Here is a 19,863-nt window from a genome sequence, read left to right on the forward strand (position 1 = left end):
AGCTTGGTTTGCTTACCTTAGCTTAATTAAGCTGCGGTTAGCTGCAGACGGGGTGGGCTGACCTGTATTCACAGCAGAGTCAGCCCGGCGGGCCCACAAGTTATAGCCCGTGTCACGTGTGATGACGAAACTGCAGCAAACTTTAGGTAAAATTAGCAGGCCAGCAGAAAGGAGAGGGGAATAGGATGTCATGAGAGGAGACTCTTTATTCATTATTGTACCATGATACACAGAAGCTGAAGAAAACAAAACCGTAAGGAAACCGAGGGAATATGGAAAATAGACAAGGACGGCGAAGGAAACAAGACTCTATGATATCCACAATGTCCCGACGCTTCAAAACCAGGTCTAGAAGGTGTAATGTTACAGTGCCCGCCTGTCACCTAGCCAGAGGCCCGGCGATCCCCCAGGTGGACGTTTTATGCCGTCGTCTAATCGCGAAACATTTAAGCGGTGGACTCCTTGAGGTAGCTGTTTATCCCGTTAGCCTTGTGCCTTTGTCCGAGGTGAGAGGCGCAACATACGTGATGAGGTCGTTCCTCTCCTTGCCCTTCTTAAGACCACCGAAGGCCATCTTGGTACCGGGGATGAACTTCTTGGGGTTCTCGAGGTACTTGAACTGTTTGGCGAAAGCACGTTAGATGTTGTCCAGACCTGTGAGAATTGCTAGGAAACATACCAGAGAGTTCTCGTCCCAGGTAACGCCAGCCTGCTTGTTGGCGTCGGTGTAGGCGTAACCAGCAGCCTCACCGGTCTTGCGGCCGAAGAGACCGTGGAGGTTGGGGCCGACCTTGTGGCCGCCGTCAGCCTCGACGGTGTGGCACTGCTTGCAGCGGGTCTCGAAGAGCTTAGCACCCTTGGTAGAGTCGCCTGGAGAGAATGGCTGATTAGCGTTCTGTTGCGCTTTCTTCTTCTCCATCTCTTCCAGTTCGGCCTCGCGCATGCTGAGGGTGGTGGTGAAACAGTAGGCGTCGAAGCTCGTCATGATGGTAGACGTTCAAGTATTCGCAATTGGGGGTCAAGTGATCAACTGCGCGATAGAAGCGAAGGCAAAGATAGGAGTTTCGCTGATGATCGTGTTCCCAGAAACAGAAACAGTTGTGAGATTTCTCTGCTTGTGTTGGAGCTGACAACTCTCTCACTCGAGGTTGAACACATCATGCACATCAAGCCTTTGTCTCACCTATTCACTCATCCTGCTAAATTCGCGCAGTGAAGCGAAATGCCATCCCCAGCAGCAGCGCGCCTAAAGGAACAAAGAGACAACCACAGCAACTTACCAGGAGAGTAGGAGTCAGCGCCCTTAGCCATTGTGAATTATAAAGATAAGATAAAGAGGAAGAAGAAGATGAAAATGTACAGAGGTGTATAGTACAGAAAGTTGTAGCAGATGGAAGAATTCAAGTCTAGCAAACTGGCCGGAAGAAAAAACTTGGAGCGAATTTGTAGAGCTGGATTCTTGGTCGCGCCCCCGATGTCTCCCGTGATCCGGGCATTGACCAATCAGAGCCACGATGATTCAGCGACGTAACGGGCGCCGCCGGGCTGAGGTCAGGAATTGGTCACCGCAGTCAACAAGAGGCTTGATGGGCTTTATTAGAATGTCTATATTTACTCCAGATCTGTCTAAGAAGAGTTTTGCTTGGAGGCTCTGCACAGCGACAACTCATCGCCATGCTTATCTGACTAGGACCCTGCTAGGCTGTTAGAGACGCCGTTGATCATTCATGCCGTCATGGTATGATCTCATTCCAGCTCATACTCATACTCCGTAGTAGAGAGCTGTCGGGATCTGGAAGCTGGATAGCAGCGGGTTACGGGAACCGGAGTAGCCACCCCCGTAATAACAAATCTGGTTGCTGTCATTCGCCTAGCCATGGCGAGTTTTTCCCGCTCTCCCCGGCTTTGGTCCGAGGTGGCCTGATGCCTTAAGCTGGGAGATCTATGCCTTGGAGCCTGAAGGACCTCAAGCTAGTCACATGACTTAGTCTCACCACCAAGAAAAAGTTCCGTTGGATGGCCCGCATAACATACAGAAGTAACAATCGCAAGTTCGCGGATCGATCAGAATGCCTTCAGCGCCAATCCCTCCCTTCCTCCTTCCTCGAGGGATTCCGTCTAGACAAGCCCTCCTCTCCCTCTCCCGGTCTGCGCGTACTACCGGACCTTCAACAACCCACCGCTGCGCATCAAGCAAGTCCAAGTCCAAAGACGCCAGCGGGAAACCGCGCGTCCTCGCCCAACCAGACAAATTCCGACCACCTTCTCACCCCGCGCGTCGTGTCGTCAATACTCGCAATGGCAAGGTCGTCAACTACCCGGGCCCCAAGCTCTCCAAAGAGGAAGAGGCGGAGCGGGCGAATAAGCAGTATCCGAATATGTTTCCGCCCGAGGGCACAGTCATGTTCCGCTTTTTGACGAGTCGGTGGATTCACATCTGGATTGCGATGGTACGTCTCTACCTCATCTGTTTACGTTCGGTTTGGGTTGTTTTGGTCTCGGTGGGATTGGGCTGATGCGTATTCCAGGGTGTATTGACGAGCTTGGCGACGTTTACGTTCACCACCAACTTCAAAGCAACGAGTCCCTTTGCGCACCTACTTCCGCCGTGGTCGGCGCTGCTTAGTCACCCCATCGACACGGTTTCCCAGGCGCTCTCGGTGTTTAGGATGCATGTGCAGCATACTTCTATGGAGACGAGGGAGAAGCGGAAGAGGCGCGTGGACGATGCGGAGAAGAGGAGACAGTTCCGGGTTGCGCACGGTCTGGAGGAGCCTAGTGAGGAGGAACTGGCGAAGGAGGGTAAGCTGGCTGAGCAGGCGGACGACCAGTCGCCTATTGCGCCTGAGGGTCAGGCCCAGAGTGCCGGTGCTGGGGAGTATGTGGATTGGGAGGGGAAGAGGAGGCCTGTTAAGAAGTGGTTGGGAATTTGGTAGGTTGGGCTACAGGGGATGGAATTATGCTCGTGCTTGACGTAGATTCCGGTTGGGAGTGGTTCGCTCATAGTATCGGTTTGGTCCTACTCGATGGAAGTCTTGAGAATTCATGTATAGTATAGGTATAGAGACTGATAGTCTTTCACATCTCATGTACTATGTCCATATACATGTTGACTGTCATTGGTACCTCTAGCTTGGCGGACTCTTTCGCGACCACTGCTCCAACAGGATGGAATAATTCTCCAACACGGATGCGCATTCGGATTATACGCATGAGAGCATTGCATCACAGACGCCGGGGGGTGCCGTTTCAGACGTCCAGTAGCATTTGTACCGAGAAGTAAGGCCTCGATTCGCGCCTCTTAAGCTCATCCAACCTCAACTCCCTCCAAACCCTCAAGGACTTCTTCTCCAACACCACCCTGCTCCAGCACCATCTTAACCATGTTGGCAATCGTAGCCCTCTTTACACCACCTCGTCTCGGCTTCCAGACACCAGGCACCTCCTCCTCTCCCGTAGAAGGATTGACAATCGCAGACTCCTCCGCCGCAGCTGTAGACCCAACGGTCGCCACATTCTCTGAATTCGGAACACCCGGCTGTGTAAGCCGAGATGGAGGGTCGATCGTGCGGATCGAGAGCAGCTTCAGCCGACCTGAGTCGGCGTCGTGTGCTATTGAAATGGCGAGCACGGCGTCCGCCACAGCAATTTCTTCACGGCTTGGATCGAAGATGATATTCTCCGCCACAGAAACAACGAGCAGCGTCACGGGGGGGCGTACTTTATGCACGGATATTGAGCCGGGGATGTTGGTCTTCGCGGGTTTGATGCGAGGGTACAAGTATTCCGCAGCGTTCCAGTCGTCGTCGAAGAAGGGATCTTCTTCGCCTTTTGACTTGAGTTTCGGCAACTTTGTTGCGAGGAGCGCGAGGTGGGTTGTGAGAGACAGGAGGGGGAGGGGATAGGAAAGCGGTTGTGAGAGGAGCAGGACCTATAAGTAAACCGCATATTAGCACACACCCGGGCACTCCAACAACAGCCACAAGAAAAGCTCACATCAATATACAACCTCCAATGCCACCGGCGATTGATAACAAGCCGTCCCTTCAGGCCGCCAACCATCTCTCCATCGTCCTTCACCCCGCTTGAAACGGATTCCACCAACGGCTCCCTCATCATCTCAGAAAGAAAAACAGGCAGGGCATCATCGTCCCTAAACCCCGGGATCTCAATCGCCATCTGAACCCACGAGCCCTGTCCGGAGGTCGCTACACCACCCTCTCCGTCTGCGCCAGCCTCACCATTCCCGCCCGCACCCTCTAGTTGCTGCGCCTGTACCCCTAGAGCAGTCTTCTCAACCTCCGCCTTCACACCCACAATAGCCTGCGTGCCGTCCGCAAATCCGACCCGCGCGCTACCATTCGTGCCCGGCAGGACATCTGTTTCTGCTGAGAGGGGGCGGAATTGCGTTGGTGATCGGCCGTCTGGCCGGATCGGAGTACCCGGGAGGGAGAGCGATGTGTAGAGATAGGAGAGTTCCGCGGGGGAGATGTGAGGAGTCTGCGAGGCAGAGGAGGCTTGTCGTTGCGCAGCCATTGCGGTCTGAATTATAGATGCGAAATTTTGTAGAGGCGGGCTAGCTGTGAGCTAGCATTCGGTGTTGTGTACGCCGCGGTGGAAGGTTTTGGGTCTCTGTAGCTAATTAGATTGGTAGTGGTCACAATTAAATGCGATCCATGCTGGAAATACTAGGTATAATGATCTATGTCAAAGTGAACTGTTCATGCTGCGATGCCAGTACGTGATTCGGAAATTCTACTCACTCGGACAATCGTTCTTCCTTTCCGTTCCAGTTTATGAACTACTCTGACAGCTAAGGTCATGCTCTACGGAGCAGGCACTCGGAGAATGCTCAGCTGAGCCATTTACGCTATTAAGGGAGAGTCGTTGGTTTAATAATGTTCATTTTATGCATTCATTGGATGTACAAGACGGTTTCTCCGCCGGGAATAGGTGCAGTATATTACAAAATTGTGGTGAAGCGATCCACCCGTGGTCATCGCAAATAGTGAAAATTGTACAAGGTGGAAAGGTAGTTTGGAGTGTCGCACATCTTTGCCCGTGGACGAAAGGCCACCAGGGATGAACGCGGGTAGGAAGAAAGCGATGGTGAGTAATGAGGGACAAAAGAAAATTGTATGTGTGAGGCTCGAGGGAGAGATCAGGATGTATGGTGAGAGGGTAGGTATATATAGGTAGGTAGGTAGGTATAAAGGTAGAATGAATGATGGGTGAAAAACCACGACCGGCGCGGTCGAGGTCGAAACAATGTAAATATGCAGGAAATGAAAGGCAACAGTGCGAGGCCTGTATCTATAAAAGGCCTTTGGGGTATGAAGACAAAAAGCCGACAAATGAGAAAAAACCTGGGCTATCCGAGCCCTATAAACAGAAGAAAGAGCAACATAGTATGAGAATGAGAGTAGGAAGGGGAATAAAGGTGATGAGGGGGAAAATGAAGAAAGAGAAAAACAACATCGCCGACACCATATCCCATGCGCCTTTATGAGCATAACAACCACAAAACTTCCCTTTTGATTATGTATACACGACATTGCAGGTAAGATGTCAAGAGGAGATGCGCGACATATTCCCGAGATATCCGATATCAGATGGGGACATGCGCTATCTATAGGTGGAGCCTGTCAAGAATTTTGTCGAGGCTGGGTTCATCCAGTCTCCATCGTCGTATGGCGGTGTAGGCCACTGGCGGGTCACGCTGGTAGTAGCGGATTTTTCGTCCAGGCGTCGGTTCGGCGTAGCGTCCGTATTATTGCCGAAAGACACACCGTCGCACTTGGCTGATGGTGAAGGCGTGGGATAAGGACTAGGCAACGCCTGGGAGCGCTCGTTAGCCATAGGATGGCTGTAATTTGACGATGTGTCCGACATCTGAGCTTGTGCAAGACGCAAAGCAGCGCTGCTCGCGGAGTGTAGAACTTCATCCAAGAGCTCATCCTCTTCTTCAGGAGTCTCATAACGGTGAACAGGGTGGCTGGTCATCTGCATCGCACGTCGGGTTCGGCTCGATACTGGCCCACCGTTACCACTCGTTGAGGCCGGACTATCTCCCATTGATCGAATAGACCCTTGGGGCATTGATTGGCGTTTTGTAGACTCAACAGGAGAGGTGATGCTAACCGGAACGTTTCCCAAGGCCGCCGCATCCATGGAGTACTTCACGTTTTGAAGAGCTTTGTCCAGCTCTGACAGATCCGAGTTCTGCTTCACATCACTAACGTTGACGGAGTCCAGGGCCAGCGACGAACGGTTTGACCACGGCATGCAGCCAGCATTGGCCTCGACATCATCGTTCATCACGTTCTGGTTTCGCCCGGACAGCCGGCGGGCACGTTTTCGAAGGTGAGAGAAGAAGCTCTCCTTCTGGCTGATAGTGCTGGAGCTGTTGTTTCCGAGGCCGTTCAATGCTCGCTCCGCTTCCTGTCGGTGAACATCGCCATAATGATTGCCGTGAGAGTTGACTGAGAGTTGGCGACCAATCTTCTTGTTTGCCTTGGCGGCGTTGCTATTCAGGTCCTGAGCTGGGGGGTTGGCTTGGGCCGTAACAGCGTTAGAAAGAGGAGAGACAGGACGGATCGAAGGGAGAATAGGCATCGGAGCTCCATGAGCCCAAGTAGCACGCTTGCTTGTCGAGTGTTTTGGCTTCAGAGATTGCGATTCCATACTCGAGTCATGTGCAGCAAGTGTTGGCTTCGAGTGCTGTTCGGGATCAACAAGAGCAGGGCTTTCTGACCTCCCGATCAAGGACCTTCTGAACCATGACGACTTTGATGAAAGAGTCGGAGAATCGTATGTTTCCTTAGTAGGGGATTTGACGCTCTTTTCCGACTGCTTGCGACCGAGTAGTCGGGCAGTGGAGGACCTCGGTCTCAGGCTCAAAGGGTCCACTGCATCAACAAAGTACTCGTGGTGCATGGCTTGAGAAGAGGTAGGGCGATTGTTGGGATCCCACATCAGACACCAGGTCACAAAATCACTGAGAGCCGCGGGCCAGTGCGGTGGTGCAGGCTTTCCCTTTGCATGCTGCATTACTACCCTTTCCAAGGAGTGGGGTGCCATCTGAAATAGGTCAGTCATATCATTGAATCCGAACTCGGGTGGAACATACCTTGGGGAACGTAAACCCCAGCTTTTGTGCGAGGCGAGAGCCGTCCTTCCATTCACCACCGCCGAGCTTAGCGCCCGACTTGCTGTACCAGTTTCCTGGGCTGCCTATAATCTCGCAGACGCGCCAGACTTGGTCAACTTCGTTGCCGCCAGGGAAAAGGGGCTTGAGAGTCGCAATCTCCACTGCCATGGCACCAACAGCCCACATATCCACGGGTGCGGAGTATTCACCTGCACGCAGGAGAACCTCGGGGGCGCGGTACCATCTTGTTGAAACGTATGTTGTGTAGGGTAGCTTGGAATGTGTCTCACGGGCCAGACCAAAGTCGGCGATCTTGACCGTATAAGTTGGAGGAGTCGAAGGAGGGGTGACGAGGTTGGAGTATCGGCTGAAAGTAGAGTCGTTGGGAGCTGATGTGGAAACCAGAATGTTTTCTGGCTTGATGTCGCGGTGGAAGAAGTGATGGGCGTGGATGTGGTCGAGACCGCACAGGATCTGGTAGAGGATACTCTTGACATGCTTTCCGTCCAGGAATTTGTCGTCCCGCGCCTTTATCAGTTGGTAGAGATTGCCGTCCATATACTCCATGGCGATGTGCAGCTTGCGGGAGAGCGGGTCGAGGAAGATGTCAAGGGCGGGGACAAGGTGAGGGTGAGGGGGGAGAGTTCGTAGGAAGATAACTTCCCGCAATTCCAAGCACGGAGCCAATGAGTCGAAGGTTTTCTTCATTGTTTTGATGGCAACCTGCAGTTAAGATCAGTATAACATCCTTAGTCATCAGGCAAGTGGTTGTCCTACCAGTGTTCCCCTTCGAGCGACGTTGGAACCGGCCGTTCGTACACGTGCTACCGCAACACTACCGAAGCTCCCATCACCAACCTCCTTCATCAATTCGAATCGATCTGCGAGCGTCGCCATTGAGGTAGGAGTAAGACCCCGCGAAGGGTGTTCGTAGCAGACAGTCATCTTGTCTCCTTTATCTTATCTGCCAGCAGATGAAACCAAAAAGAGTTTCGAGGACTGGGATACCGGTCAGCCGGGCAATTGATGCCATCACCACCAGGTACTTACCCTATTAGTATGTATATTCGAGGGATTAATAACTCTTCCGATAGATAGTGGAATCGATTAATAGAATGCTGTCTTCATCATCCGGAGTTGAGCGATATCAGGCCTGCGGAGAATGACAGGAGCCGCTTCCCATCGATGGAGAGGGTCGAGGTAGGGTAGGTATTAGGTCCGGCGGAGGATTGAGGTAGACGAAGATGGAGACGAAAGGAGGGGGAAGGGGGTAGTCATGTAGTTCGAGAAACAGAAGCCGAGGAGAAGGGGAAGGATGTCTGGAAGGCAGATGGAAGACCCAAAACAGTGGAAATGATCGATGTAAAGAGAGGAGCGGGCCCCGTCCAAGTGGGAACCACTATACCAAGGGGGTTCCGGCTTGATTGAACTGGAGTATCCGTACCAGTACTAAGTAGTGCCTTTTTGGGGGGAAGTGAGAGCGAAGCCCCTGACGCGGTGACAGCTATTTCCCGAGCTCTGAGCGGGCGTGGAGACTAAGAGGCGGTCGAACAAAGATGAAGAAGAGCGGTGTTGTAGATCACAGCAGGTAATCAAAAAACAGCCAGGTGGATAACGGAGGGGTTCTCTTATTATGTCAAGAGTCTGGACAAACAAGAGGAGGCCCTACGCTGCTGCTGACATGGAGAGCACCTGCAGAGGGGGGAAGTCTGATGATGTGGGATGGGATAAATAACCAGGTATATAGACCAGGGCAGGAAGAGAGCGACAGAGAGGTGGAAAAACAGGAGAAGCTGGGAAGGGAAAACAGAGGGCAAAGAAGAGAGCGACAGCAGCAGTTTGTATTACTGCGAGGGTGATTGATTGATTGTTCTGAAGGAGCGACAGGGACGCGCGAAGAGTGGTCAGAGAGAACAACACGAAGGGGAAGAATCAAACAGCGCCAGTCAGTTGTCCGTTCGTGTTCTTCAGACGACTCAGACTCTGGACTGTTCTAAGTTCCTGCTGCCAGGAGAACTAACACCGACTAGTCTGCTAGAGCCAGACGTTATTCGACGGCCCTGACTTAGCGCTGCCAGTGGCCACCGTTGGTCCCGTAAGTGCAAATTACTAAATCTCCCGAAATTGGCCGGCCTGCAAACGGAACTCGAGACGCGCTCAATCATTACATTCCTATACGCATAACCCGGAGCAGATAACATCGTTGATGGCAAAATTATGACGAGTAAATAATAATGGCCATAGCGAGGCAGGGGCGGGAAAACTCCATGTGGAGGGCTAAAAATACTCGTACCTTCGTCAGCCCTGATGGGGATTTGAGGCCCGGAGATCCACCGCCGCCCATGGATGGAAAAGGAGTTTGTCATGAGCCTATAATTACCGCGGTTATACCGTCTTCGAATGAACTCCTTCTATCCGGATATCTACTCCGTAGAGTAAACAAAAGGGCTTCAGGATAACATGATTGAGGATGGATCATCACAGCTATGCTACCTATTGATGCATTGCAATTTCCTTTAGCCACTTGGCCGGAGGATTCCTTTGTTCCCAGTTCTTAACCGAAGGTACTTTGGGCTGATGATGTCTGATACAGCGCGTGTTTTACTAGTAGTAGTATCTTGGAGCTTAGTCCCATCACATCGACCGTTACGTAGTGTCGATTTTTGATGATAGCGATCTAGCCGTTGGCTTTGTTCTTCCCACTCTAGTCTACTGAGCTCCGTCTCTTGCTCTCTAGGCTCTAGGTTCTAGTATAGCTCTCGGACCTGCTCCGTACACCGCACTGTATGTATGCACACCGACAAGAATGAGGGGAAGCACAAGAAAATAACTCAATTGACTAGACTCCTAGACTAGAGTGACAAGACTGGCCACCTTTCTGAACTGGTTTCTGAGTTTAATTCCATTCTTGTTAAAGGCGTAGCCGCGTAGCTTTCAAGTGTTCAAGCCACAGTTGTTTAGTGAGGTCCACTCCGGCTGGGCCTCCGGCCTCGAATCATCAGAGATTCAGATTGTCAACGCGATTGTTCCAGAGTGACAGCATGACATGTGTGCAACAACAAGGTGTTCCCTGTGCTCCCTCTCATTCGAGATCTTGATAACCATAATCGTGATTGATAGCGAAGTCTGGGGATTAGTACAGAGTTCATGCATGTTACCTGCATCAAGTCTGCCAGTACATCAGCTAGCTGCTGTTGTGTGAGTAAGGAGGCTGGAGTCTTAACCAACGAAAATCATCTGCGACTACTGAGCGACTGTTCGGCTAACGCTAGATGTGGCAATACGAAGAAGCTCAGTTCACTTCCTTCTTGGGAAACAAAAGAAAAGAAAGTCTCATAATCTCTGCCGTTGTATTCTATTCCGTAGTCGAGGATGGACTTTCGACAGTGGGAAATGTGATCTATATGCAGTATGCACTCTGCAGTCAATACTGCATTTCCACTGGAGGAGTGCAGATCGTATTGGCCATGACAAGTCTTAGATTCAATATTGAGCGTTGAAACGCCATTGTCAATCGAGATAGGCGCTGGGAGCGCCCCATTGTCGTTTCGACCAATGCATCCCCCGTTGATGTCCATGCACTGCAGGCCATTATTGCCACATAATTTCCGGTGAGCAAGTGAGCCTGCATCTTATATCAATAAGACCCCCCACAGAGGGAGGTGGGAGTGTAGTGGTTGAGGGCTGCCCGAGATCCTACTCTGTAGCCTATGCTCAATCGCCGTGGCGGAGGCACCAAAATCCACTACATCAAGATCAGCTAACTTGAGTGATGGGAATGAAGTCTTGACAAGACACCGCGCTCGGTGAACAAGCGTCCTATGTGACCGTCACAATGGCGACATAGCCATCACATACGGAGTACGGTTGATACCATGATGCAAGAGGAGTAAGGAGCTTCCCCTCCCCCTCCAGCCACATTGCATACGCAAAGGCCGCCTCAATACCGAGCATGGGTATTGTCAGTAGGATTCACGATGATCACGGATCATGTTGGTATCTGTCCGGTGATTTTGGTCACCGTTCCTGGGGCAAAGCCCGGCAATCTGATGATCGACGATACATATTTCATCTCGGAAAAAGCAAATATAAGACCATTTGTTGAGAGGGTTACGGAGCGGATGCCGTACTTCCGCCCCTTTCAAAGCACTCTTGCTATCACCGTTGCTCTCTCGAGAAAGCCATTATCGGCGCTGAGCTGGTGAGTTGGAGACGATAGAATCATATTTATCACCTTGCCCAGTTGAATGTGGTGATGTTCCCCTGTTCCAAACTTCCAGACTGGAGGGAGCGGCACTGCCCTCATTTGAGTTTAGCGTCGGGTGTCCCTGAAGAGAACTGCGCCAGAAAAATTGGTTGTTCCCACAGGGACAACCGAACCACGATTTCAAATCAGATTCGTCGACCGAAAACAGCAGGCTTCTGAAATATGCCGTATTCCAACGAGATTGGAGAATCATCGCTGCTCAGACTCAAAGCTGTCGGGCACCAGCGCAGCAGCAACCGTCACCGATGGTTTGCCTAATGGGTGTCACTATCGGCCCAACTTCCCCTCCTTCTCTTTCGACGAGGAGCAACGGAGGGTGCTGCGTGACCCACCGCCCATCGGTCATTTGGCACTTTTGGAGGTTCCGCGTCTCTGCGACTTGGATTTTCGACTTTGAAGTTCAGCGAGCCTGCTTTTGCGCGAGCTGATTAATCCATGGGTCTTTCTACTGAGCGATATAGCAGAAAGCAGGATGAGTCGCTCGGGGAATGCGGATTGAACCCGCTCGGCGGAGGCCCGTCCCCGTCTAGTGCTTCCGCAAATCCGACCACGCTGCTCTCTATGATCGTTGCCCGCTTAGGAAACAGCGCAGGGCCAAGTCGTAGGCAACACCTGAGTGGGTGAGGGAGCTTCGTAATTCCACCAAGGGCGACGGACTCCAAATAGCGCGCCTAGTGCTTGAAACCGTCGCATTCCCTGGACCTTCCAGAAGGAATTAGGGGCCCAGAGTGCTGGGAATGCTCCGATTATCGAATGGCAAAGGGCCCATCCAAAAGGGGTAGCCAGACTATCCGGTACCTGCGCAAGATACGCTGAAAAGAAGGAAAGGAGGTACCACGGAAGTGACGGAATGAATATCATGAGACGAATCTGCCATCCATCATGTTTGGTTTTTATCGGAACCACCCGTTGCCAGTTGGAAACCTAGAGCGCTTCCTCCCGTTCCATAGTCGAGATCGATGAGGCAACCACGCCGTTGCATAGGCTGACTGCCTGACATCAGCGAAGATCGACGGCCCATTTCATACACATCACAAGTTCACAACGGCACAGCGGCAACAAGGCGTGGAAGGAAAGCCGCTGATTGATAATTGCCCTTATTATTGCTTTTCCGGAGGTCAGTTGCCATAGTTGGTTACAGGTTGTAACTTGTAACGCTCTTAATCTCCGTCTGACTGGGATCAATATTCCCACGGCAACTGAGGAAATCCATCTGGCTCATCGAATCATTTAGCGAGCAGCTCAAAATATCTGTCGTAAACCTTGCTTGGCGCTAGGGAGTAATCCTATTGCTCGGCCATTGAGCATTCTTTCCTGCAGGAGCGAGGACCAGGGGAGCTGCGCCAGTGCATCCCCGGTCTCCAGGTCCAGTCCCGTTCGCCGCCTGGTGGATGGCGAGCTGCAAGTCTGATCTGCATGGTTTTGACATCATGTTACGCCTGTTGGAGTGCTGTGACTGGCATTCGAGTCTGGGCTCTAAATCTGAGCAGACGGACTGTGTCACGGTGTGCGAGCTTTGAGCGGACCTGTCAGTGTTTACCATACGTCATTGGATTGAATATGACAGCGATCTCCCCAGTAACACGGACCTCTAGACCACAACATACCTATCCTAGTCAATGGTGAAGCTATCATTAATGGCCTGCCAAGGTTGGCTGCTATTCCTATGGCATACTGGATACGGAGCCCTCATCGCGCCCTCGGTTTTGGCGTTGTCACCGTCTATGCAGTGCAGAGTGGCTCGACCACAACGGCCTCTGTGCGAGGCCACTCATGCCCTCAATCACCACTGCCTGTCGTCACTTCAGCGAGAGGCTCCACAACTAGCTGTCCACCGAGATCAATGCCGTGATATACTGGGACACCGATGTCTAGCCAGAACTATTGTATGATGACGACATCTGCTCCTCCGATCCAGCCGACGAAAAATGTCCAGCTTCCGAGCCACGAACCCAGCTGCCGACGGAACTTCAGTTGCTACCGCTTGCTCTCAGCTCGGAATCGAGCCAAAGAAAGCGCTCAAGACGAGATAGTCCCTTTCGAAACACGACTAACTCGTCAGTTCGACAACCCGCAATTAATGATCTTGGGGGATGAGAGGTTCGTTTTGGGGGGGCAACTCTTTCCAACACACAATAAAGGGGCATGTCTAGTCTGCCGACAACAATGAGAACACGGACATACTAGGGGTCGGCGGGAAATCGTCGACGTCAGAGACATACTCCTGATACTGAACATAGCTGGCTGGTCCGTGGGGGTGTTGAGGCTAGATTCCGTTACTAAACAATGATATTTGGCAAAAATGCGAACAACTGTTCGATGATTCTTTTAGAGATTCGCTGAAGCGTCTTTCAGTGTATTGTAGGTAGTGAGTACAATGGAAACTCCCGTGGTAAACCAGTCTGACCGATATTGCATAGCTACTTGGACATGAGGCCTGTCTTCACGCGTAACCTTGTTCTATATGGCAGTCATTCGGGCTGAGGTGTACTCATAGCAGGATGAATAAGCTTCACTGGTGATACTTATGGATAAGCTTTACTGGTAATACGTATGGGATCAGCATCATGTGGCCAGGAGTTGGCAGTGGGAGGGAATCTTGATGAGAAGGCTGTTGAATGGCACTGCTGGCCAGCGCTGACTGAGACATAAAGTCAGACATATGAGGGCGTGCTTCATGTCTGACTTCCAAGGGCTTTCAGTGCGCCGTTGTCGGCTTTCAATGGACACAACCTTCCTAGTCCGGTGTCATGTCCACTCGTGGCTTCCTTCCGTTTGTTTGTCCCTCTCTTCGTCTGCAAGCTCGCCTCCGTATGCTTTGCCGTTTGCTCCCAAGCCAATCCATCAGCTACCAAAGCCGGAATCTTCCAGTCACCAGCTGCACATTCACCTGCTCCAGAAGCAAACTTCCTCCTGTCTTGGTCAAAATGAGATGATCTGTTTCAATTGAACCCGCGTCTGCTTTGCTATCATCCTATTCTTCATCAATTCAAGTTCTCTGATTCACCACCTGTGGTATCCATTCACCTCATGCTCAACAAGATCTCTCGGCGGCCTGAAAGAGAATAGCTGCTTCATTTGGACCCGCGTCTGCTGTGTTATAAAAGGGCACTTATTCCTTCAATCCTGAACTCATTTTGCTCTTTTCCTTCATATCCCTTTCTCTCCTTGCAAGTGGAAAACATTTCACAAATTGATACTCTGCGTCACATCTCAATCTCTTTCATATCTCAACACTGACAGTATGGCAAACCATCGTCTCCCCAATGGGCTTCCTAGCGCCTATGCTGGTGGATACAGCGAGTCCATCAGACGACAGTAAGTCCACGAAACCCTGATGAATTCAACTATCACAGACACTAAAAATGCTTTGTTTGACGCAGGCTCGAGACCGTCCCTCTTCCCGAGAAGTGAGATTCTCACCCCGTCTGACGATCAGTGTTATCTTCTCCTGACAACATCTAGGCTAAAGTGCAAAACCTGCAAAAAATACCGGAACATCAACGCCTACTCGAAGAGACAGGTCGACATCTTCCGCAACGCATTCGTCCTTCAGGGACAGCGGGCGAAAGACGTAGGTCATGCGACCTGTCGTGGCTGTACCGGTGGTCAGGTTATGGAGCTTCGCTGCTGCGTCTGTGATGAAGTGAAAGATCTTGGCGAGTTTGCCAACAATCAGCGTAAAGAACACGAGTTCGCGGTATGGCTTCACTTATTCTCAATATTAGTGTCTCACTAACGTACCTGCCCCAACAGCGTTGCCTTATATGTGTACAGGAACACAAAGATGCCGAGCCTGCAATTGATGAGAACAGATTGATAACAGATGGCGAACAGTCTGGCACCCAGGGAACAATCACGGTTAGTACATACTCTCGTTTCAGTAGTAGCGACTCATGTACTGACTATTGAAGAACGCCGGCAGCATTGTTACAGGTTCTACCACGCATCTCACCAGCGATGCGCCGCGCCATGGCTCTTCTTTTGCTGGGATCACTGACAACGTGCCTTCTGGTGGAGGTGTCTGGGTTGAGCCTGAGAGACACGACATGAACAGCAGCCACGGACAAGGACCAAGTTCTTACGGGCCCGGTCAGCGCAATGTCACCTCCTCCGACGTGAATTCGGTCCACAGTGGCTGGGCTTCGTATGGTATTCAGAAATCTGAAGCCGCGGCCAGCGTGCGCTTAGATGGAAGAGATGGCAGATTTGCGAAGGTGAAAGTAAGTACCTAGGTCTTAGCCACTGGATACTGCTTACTGATTCGGACAGGCCTGGCGCCCGGAAGAAGTGTCTAGCAACGTTAATGCCGCAACCAGAGCTCGCGAGGTTAGCAAGAAGGCGGACTTCTCGGATGAGGAAGATGACGAGGAGGATGTCTTAGACTATCTCTAGGCGACAAGTTCATTTGCTCTAGTGCTTCTCTCCTTTCTGCTCATGAATTTGGAATACGTCTGGGGAATGGGCTCGCTGGCTTCGCTTAGGTGGCAGAACTACGAGGATTGAACCATGGTTCTTTTGTTTGGAGGTTTCCCTCCTAGGTAGACTTAGTGAGAACAGACGCATTGGCAGATGTAATAATTCATGGACATCATTCTACGACTCCAGATATCAAAGACGCTCCGTGTCTCCCGAGAGGACGATAAACGATCCCCGCCCACCGCCACCGATTTCACTTGGCCTTAGCGGTTTCAGTCGGGCGCTGTGACGTATGCACGATGGCCTCAACGGTCGGGGCTGAAGGACAGACTGGAGACAGCTCCAATTTTCTCTTCACTATTGCCTGACTGGAAGAGCTGATCCTTAATCCTCTTTTTCAAATCCTTTGAAGAATTCTCTGAGTAGATTGAAGGTCTGAAAGAAGACTTGTCACACACGAAGCTTGATCACTATCAACTGTGCTGCCCCTCACTGCCTTACTGCTTTGTCCGCCACTTACCCTTTCCTCGCAGAGTTTCCCCCGGTACAAAGCTCTTTGCTTCTGTTTGGTATCTTCATCATTGTCTCATTATCTGTGCTATCGCATATTCGATTCCACAAAGGCCGCTGTTGGATGGTTTCCCATTAAACTGTGAAAGATCCCGTCCTGATGGCGTACGACGGCTACCAGCCTGGCCTGAATCCTTACGGCCAGCCAGACAACACCAATCCTATAAACGCTTCAGAGAAACGCCCCTCCTCCTTTGAGCCTCCGTATCCGTATCAGCCGGCGTCTGATCATCTCAAGATGCCTCAACCACAAGTCCCTCCACAGTATTCAGCCCCTCCCCAGGGCTACTATCCTGAACCACCGCGCGAGCAAACCTCTTGGCCCCCTCCACCTCCCCCTCAAGCGGGTCGAATAAACGATGCAGTGACCTCTGCCGTTGGAAACAGCGCCCCTTCATCCTATGTGTCGCCGGACCTCGTCGCGCAGATAACCGCAAATGTGATCCAACAGCTTGGAGCGGCAGGCATCAACAGCCCAGTCGGTCACCAGCCTCCCTCCCAACCACCTCCACCACAATGGGCATCGCCTCAGCCATACCAAGTGCCATCGGCACCGCATACTCCGACAATTTCGCACGGCACACCTCCGCCTACTACGGCCTTCCAGCCTCCTCCCCCTTCTCTACAACCCGAATACCCTAGTGCTCCGCATCTACCATCTAGACTAAGCCCAACTCCCCCTCAGGAAAGGGAGAGAAGAGAGTCGCCCGCTAGTCAGTTTAGTGACAATGGCCAGAAGGCGGATTCACGGCCGAAAGCACCTGAGAGAAACGATACGTTTCCGACGACTCTGGAGAAGATATGGGGAAAGCTTTTCGATAATGGCAAGCCAACTGAAAGGCTTGGACAGTTTTTGCGGGGAATCGCAATTTACTTGGTAAGTTGCAGTCAAACTGTGGAAATGGCTTTTGTGCTAATCTTGTTAGATCGAACATTATCCCCCTGGTAACACCCTCGTTGTAGTACCTGAGAAGCTGCAGAAATTCTATGCGGATACCAACGTCGCATCAGACCCGTATCCATGGCAAGGTGAGCAGTGCGCTTCGCGAAACTGTTCCTTGCTAATCTCATTCTCAGATATATTCGATGACCGTACATCTTCAATCTCAAGATTATTCCGGGATTTCCGAGTCGAACACCACCTCGTGCAGCTCAAGTTGGATGAACGGCCTGACGTTCCTGCGCTTACGCCCAAAGGCTTCGAGCTCTTTGCTACATTGATGATTCAAGCACATCCGGACAAGGAGTTCGAACGGCTGCAAAAGGCCGTGCTGAACATGCCGATCAGCAACCCAGACAACAAGAAAGAGCGTTTTCCCAAGGAAATACCTCGGCGGCTGTTCCCAGAGACAGCCGACCTGAGCCTGCGCAAAGAGCTTGACGAAGCCCTCAAGTTGCACTGCGGCATTGAGCTACCTGACATTACGGATGAGGAGATCCGCAAGGTCGCTGCGCAACGTGCCAAATCATCTACAACCTCTAGTGTCGCTGTCGAAGAGTCAAATCCGCCAACAACTGAACGGGAGAAGAAGCCATACATCCCACCAACATCCGCAGTCGTCGATGACGAAGACGAAGAGCAAACTCCTCCCGCTATCGAGCGGAAAAGAAAACCCTATACCGCGCAACCGGGAGGAGGGAAGGTCTATGACGGGCCGGACTCCCCGAAGCATCGGCATGCAAGTTCATTCTCTACGAGTTCCGGTATCAAAGAGGCAAGACCTGCTGCTACCCGCGCCCCCGACTCGCCTCCCTACCACACCAGATCTAGAGGGCCTTCACGGTCGAGAGCCGGAACATCCGGGCGATCACGGAGTCAGTCACGCTTCCGTTCAGGCCATGATTACAGGCACTCCGAAACCGATCTCCTGAATGGTTCTCGTACCTCTGGTGCAACCTCAAGCGGGGATTACTATTACAACCCACCTGCTTCATCAGCCATCCCAAGCGACCTTCTTGACCAATACCGTGATCTCGATCGGAGCGCGGAAGACCACAGGCTTTATGAGCAAATCCGCGAGCGTGAGAAAGAGCGCGAGAAGAGCAAGTACCACGATAGCCTACCTTCCCGGTCTACCTGGTCAGGCGACGATGATGACTACCGCGGTCTACTTGGTGGACAAGGTGGTGGATCGTCGATGTACGACTATAAGCGTTATAGGTGATTTGACCCAGATCACTCTCGCTATATGTACATTTATCTTATTGCCATCTATTGCGTCGTCTTATCTCGGTTTGCTTTGTCGACTTGGCTTGGGTGTGATAGCGTTGTTTTGCTTCTGATGACTTATGAGAAACGACTGATATCCATATGCTGTCCTTTATTTGTTATCTGTTAGCTCACTGTATACCATATCTGCGAGTTCGTCATCAAGTGATATATATTCTCGTACCATCATATATAAACAAATCTTCTTTACTAGGCGGTAGTCCCATGTCCCCTTCGTCTCTCAATCTCCATCATATACTCCAAGCCTGCTTCCCTCACAGCCATCCCCTCCCTATCTCGAATAGCTTCCTCCTGTTCCCAGAGTTTCTCGGCTCTCCTCCTCTCCCTCTCCTCCCTCTCCGCCCGTTTCCGCCCTCTTCTTTTATGCCTCTCCTGCTCCTCCTCAATCTTCCTCCCCTCGTTATCCGCCTGCACTCTCAACCCCTCAATATCCTCTTCCCCCAGGGCCCACGGCACAGAAAGCACCTCCACCAGGAACCTCAACCGCGCCTCCACGAACCGCATCTCGGCCTTCGTGTCCGGAACCGGGAAGAACCGCTCCAGTTGGATCTGATTTAAAGAGCGGAAGGTCGACAGCGTGCCTTTTATCTGGAACAGCTTGCCCGGCTGTAAGGGCGTTATGTCTATGGAAGTCTGGGTTGTGGGCGTTAAGTGCATTTCCTTAGGCGGCGCATCCGCATCGGCGTCGTCTTTCGTTTTCGATTCGGCCGTAGCGGCGGCGGGGACAGATGTGGTGGTATCGCTCTTCAGAACAACGACGTCGACCGTTGCACCTGTGCTATCGTCAAGCGTTAGGATCGTCCGCCGTGGGACATCGGTGCGCGCAACGATGATGCCGACAAGGCTCACGAAGCGGATTGGGTGGTTTTGATAGAAGAAGAGGTCTGGCTCTATGCGGGGAATTGAACATTAGCATGGATACAGAACACTCTTCTTCCAAACATATTCAATCACTCCCCAGTCCTCTGCCAAAGCAAACGAAGAATCGAGAAGGAAGACATACCTCCATATTCCGTCCGTCTCTTCAGCCGATGCACATCCGTAGCGCCCATCTTCACCCACGCAAAATGTGTGGGCGATGCCTTGAAGCAAAAGGCCGGATAGAAGGGAAGATTAGGGGCGTGCTTCGCAGCATGGTTGTTGCCCCTGCCCTTGTTCTTGTGGTTCCAGTTGGTGGTGTCATCATTGTTTGCCATGCCATAAGATTAGGTCGCGATCGAGGAGCGG

At 51.7% G+C, this 19,863-nt stretch overlaps 7 protein-coding genes across 7 annotated transcripts; 3 read left to right on the top strand and 4 right to left on the bottom strand.

Annotated features, from left to right (window-relative positions):
- Positions 1-446: 446 nt before the first annotated feature.
- Positions 447-985, bottom strand: DSM5745_02113 (c-type cytochrome; the record flags this gene model as incomplete). The annotated part of the gene is made up of 3 exons (XM_026744129.1): positions 447-471; positions 525-619; positions 680-985. The coding sequence occupies 3 exons, from the start codon at positions 983-985 to the stop codon at positions 447-449; spliced, it is 426 nt and encodes a 141-aa protein (XP_026607292.1).
- Positions 986-2,069: 1,084 nt separating this feature from the next.
- On the top strand, positions 2,070-2,936 carry DSM5745_02114 (uncharacterized protein; the record flags this gene model as incomplete). The annotated part of the gene is made up of 2 exons (XM_026744130.1): positions 2,070-2,450; positions 2,529-2,936. 2 exons carry the CDS (start codon positions 2,070-2,072, stop codon positions 2,934-2,936), a joined length of 789 nt encoding a protein of 262 aa, XP_026607293.1.
- Positions 2,937-3,307: 371 nt separating this feature from the next.
- On the bottom strand, positions 3,308-4,536 carry DSM5745_02115 (exosome non-catalytic core subunit RRP42; the record flags this gene model as incomplete). The annotated part of the gene is made up of 2 exons (XM_026744131.1): positions 3,308-3,931; positions 3,997-4,536. The coding sequence occupies 2 exons, from the start codon at positions 4,534-4,536 to the stop codon at positions 3,308-3,310; spliced, it is 1,164 nt and encodes a 387-aa protein (XP_026607294.1).
- A 1,089-nt stretch (positions 4,537-5,625) lies between these two features.
- DSM5745_02116 (serine/threonine-protein kinase) lies at positions 5,626-8,095 on the bottom strand (the record flags this gene model as incomplete). Its single annotated transcript, XM_026744132.1, has 3 exons — positions 5,626-7,080; positions 7,130-7,873; positions 7,928-8,095. The coding sequence occupies 3 exons, from the start codon at positions 8,093-8,095 to the stop codon at positions 5,626-5,628; spliced, it is 2,367 nt and encodes a 788-aa protein (XP_026607295.1).
- Positions 8,096-14,661: 6,566 nt separating this feature from the next.
- On the top strand, positions 14,662-15,812 carry DSM5745_02117 (uncharacterized protein; the record flags this gene model as incomplete). The annotated part of the gene is made up of 6 exons (XM_026744133.1): positions 14,662-14,735; positions 14,801-14,827; positions 14,883-15,117; positions 15,195-15,278; positions 15,332-15,640; positions 15,690-15,812. The coding sequence occupies 6 exons, from the start codon at positions 14,662-14,664 to the stop codon at positions 15,810-15,812; spliced, it is 852 nt and encodes a 283-aa protein (XP_026607296.1).
- Positions 15,813-16,506: 694 nt separating this feature from the next.
- DSM5745_02118 (uncharacterized protein) lies at positions 16,507-18,571 on the top strand (the record flags this gene model as incomplete). Its single annotated transcript, XM_026744134.1, has 3 exons — positions 16,507-17,283; positions 17,333-17,435; positions 17,484-18,571. The coding sequence occupies 3 exons, from the start codon at positions 16,507-16,509 to the stop codon at positions 18,569-18,571; spliced, it is 1,968 nt and encodes a 655-aa protein (XP_026607297.1).
- Positions 18,572-18,825: 254 nt separating this feature from the next.
- DSM5745_02119 (OB-fold domain-containing protein) lies at positions 18,826-19,832 on the bottom strand (the record flags this gene model as incomplete). The annotated part of the gene is made up of 2 exons (XM_026744135.1): positions 18,826-19,526; positions 19,640-19,832. 2 exons carry the CDS (start codon positions 19,830-19,832, stop codon positions 18,826-18,828), a joined length of 894 nt encoding a protein of 297 aa, XP_026607298.1.
- Between the last annotated feature and the right edge of the window lie 31 nt (positions 19,833-19,863).

The sequence above is a fragment of the Aspergillus mulundensis genome (assembly GCF_003369625.1).
Source record: "Aspergillus mulundensis strain DSM 5745 chromosome Unknown scaffold_1, whole genome shotgun sequence".
Classification (NCBI taxonomy): domain Eukaryota; kingdom Fungi; phylum Ascomycota; class Eurotiomycetes; order Eurotiales; family Aspergillaceae; genus Aspergillus; species Aspergillus mulundensis.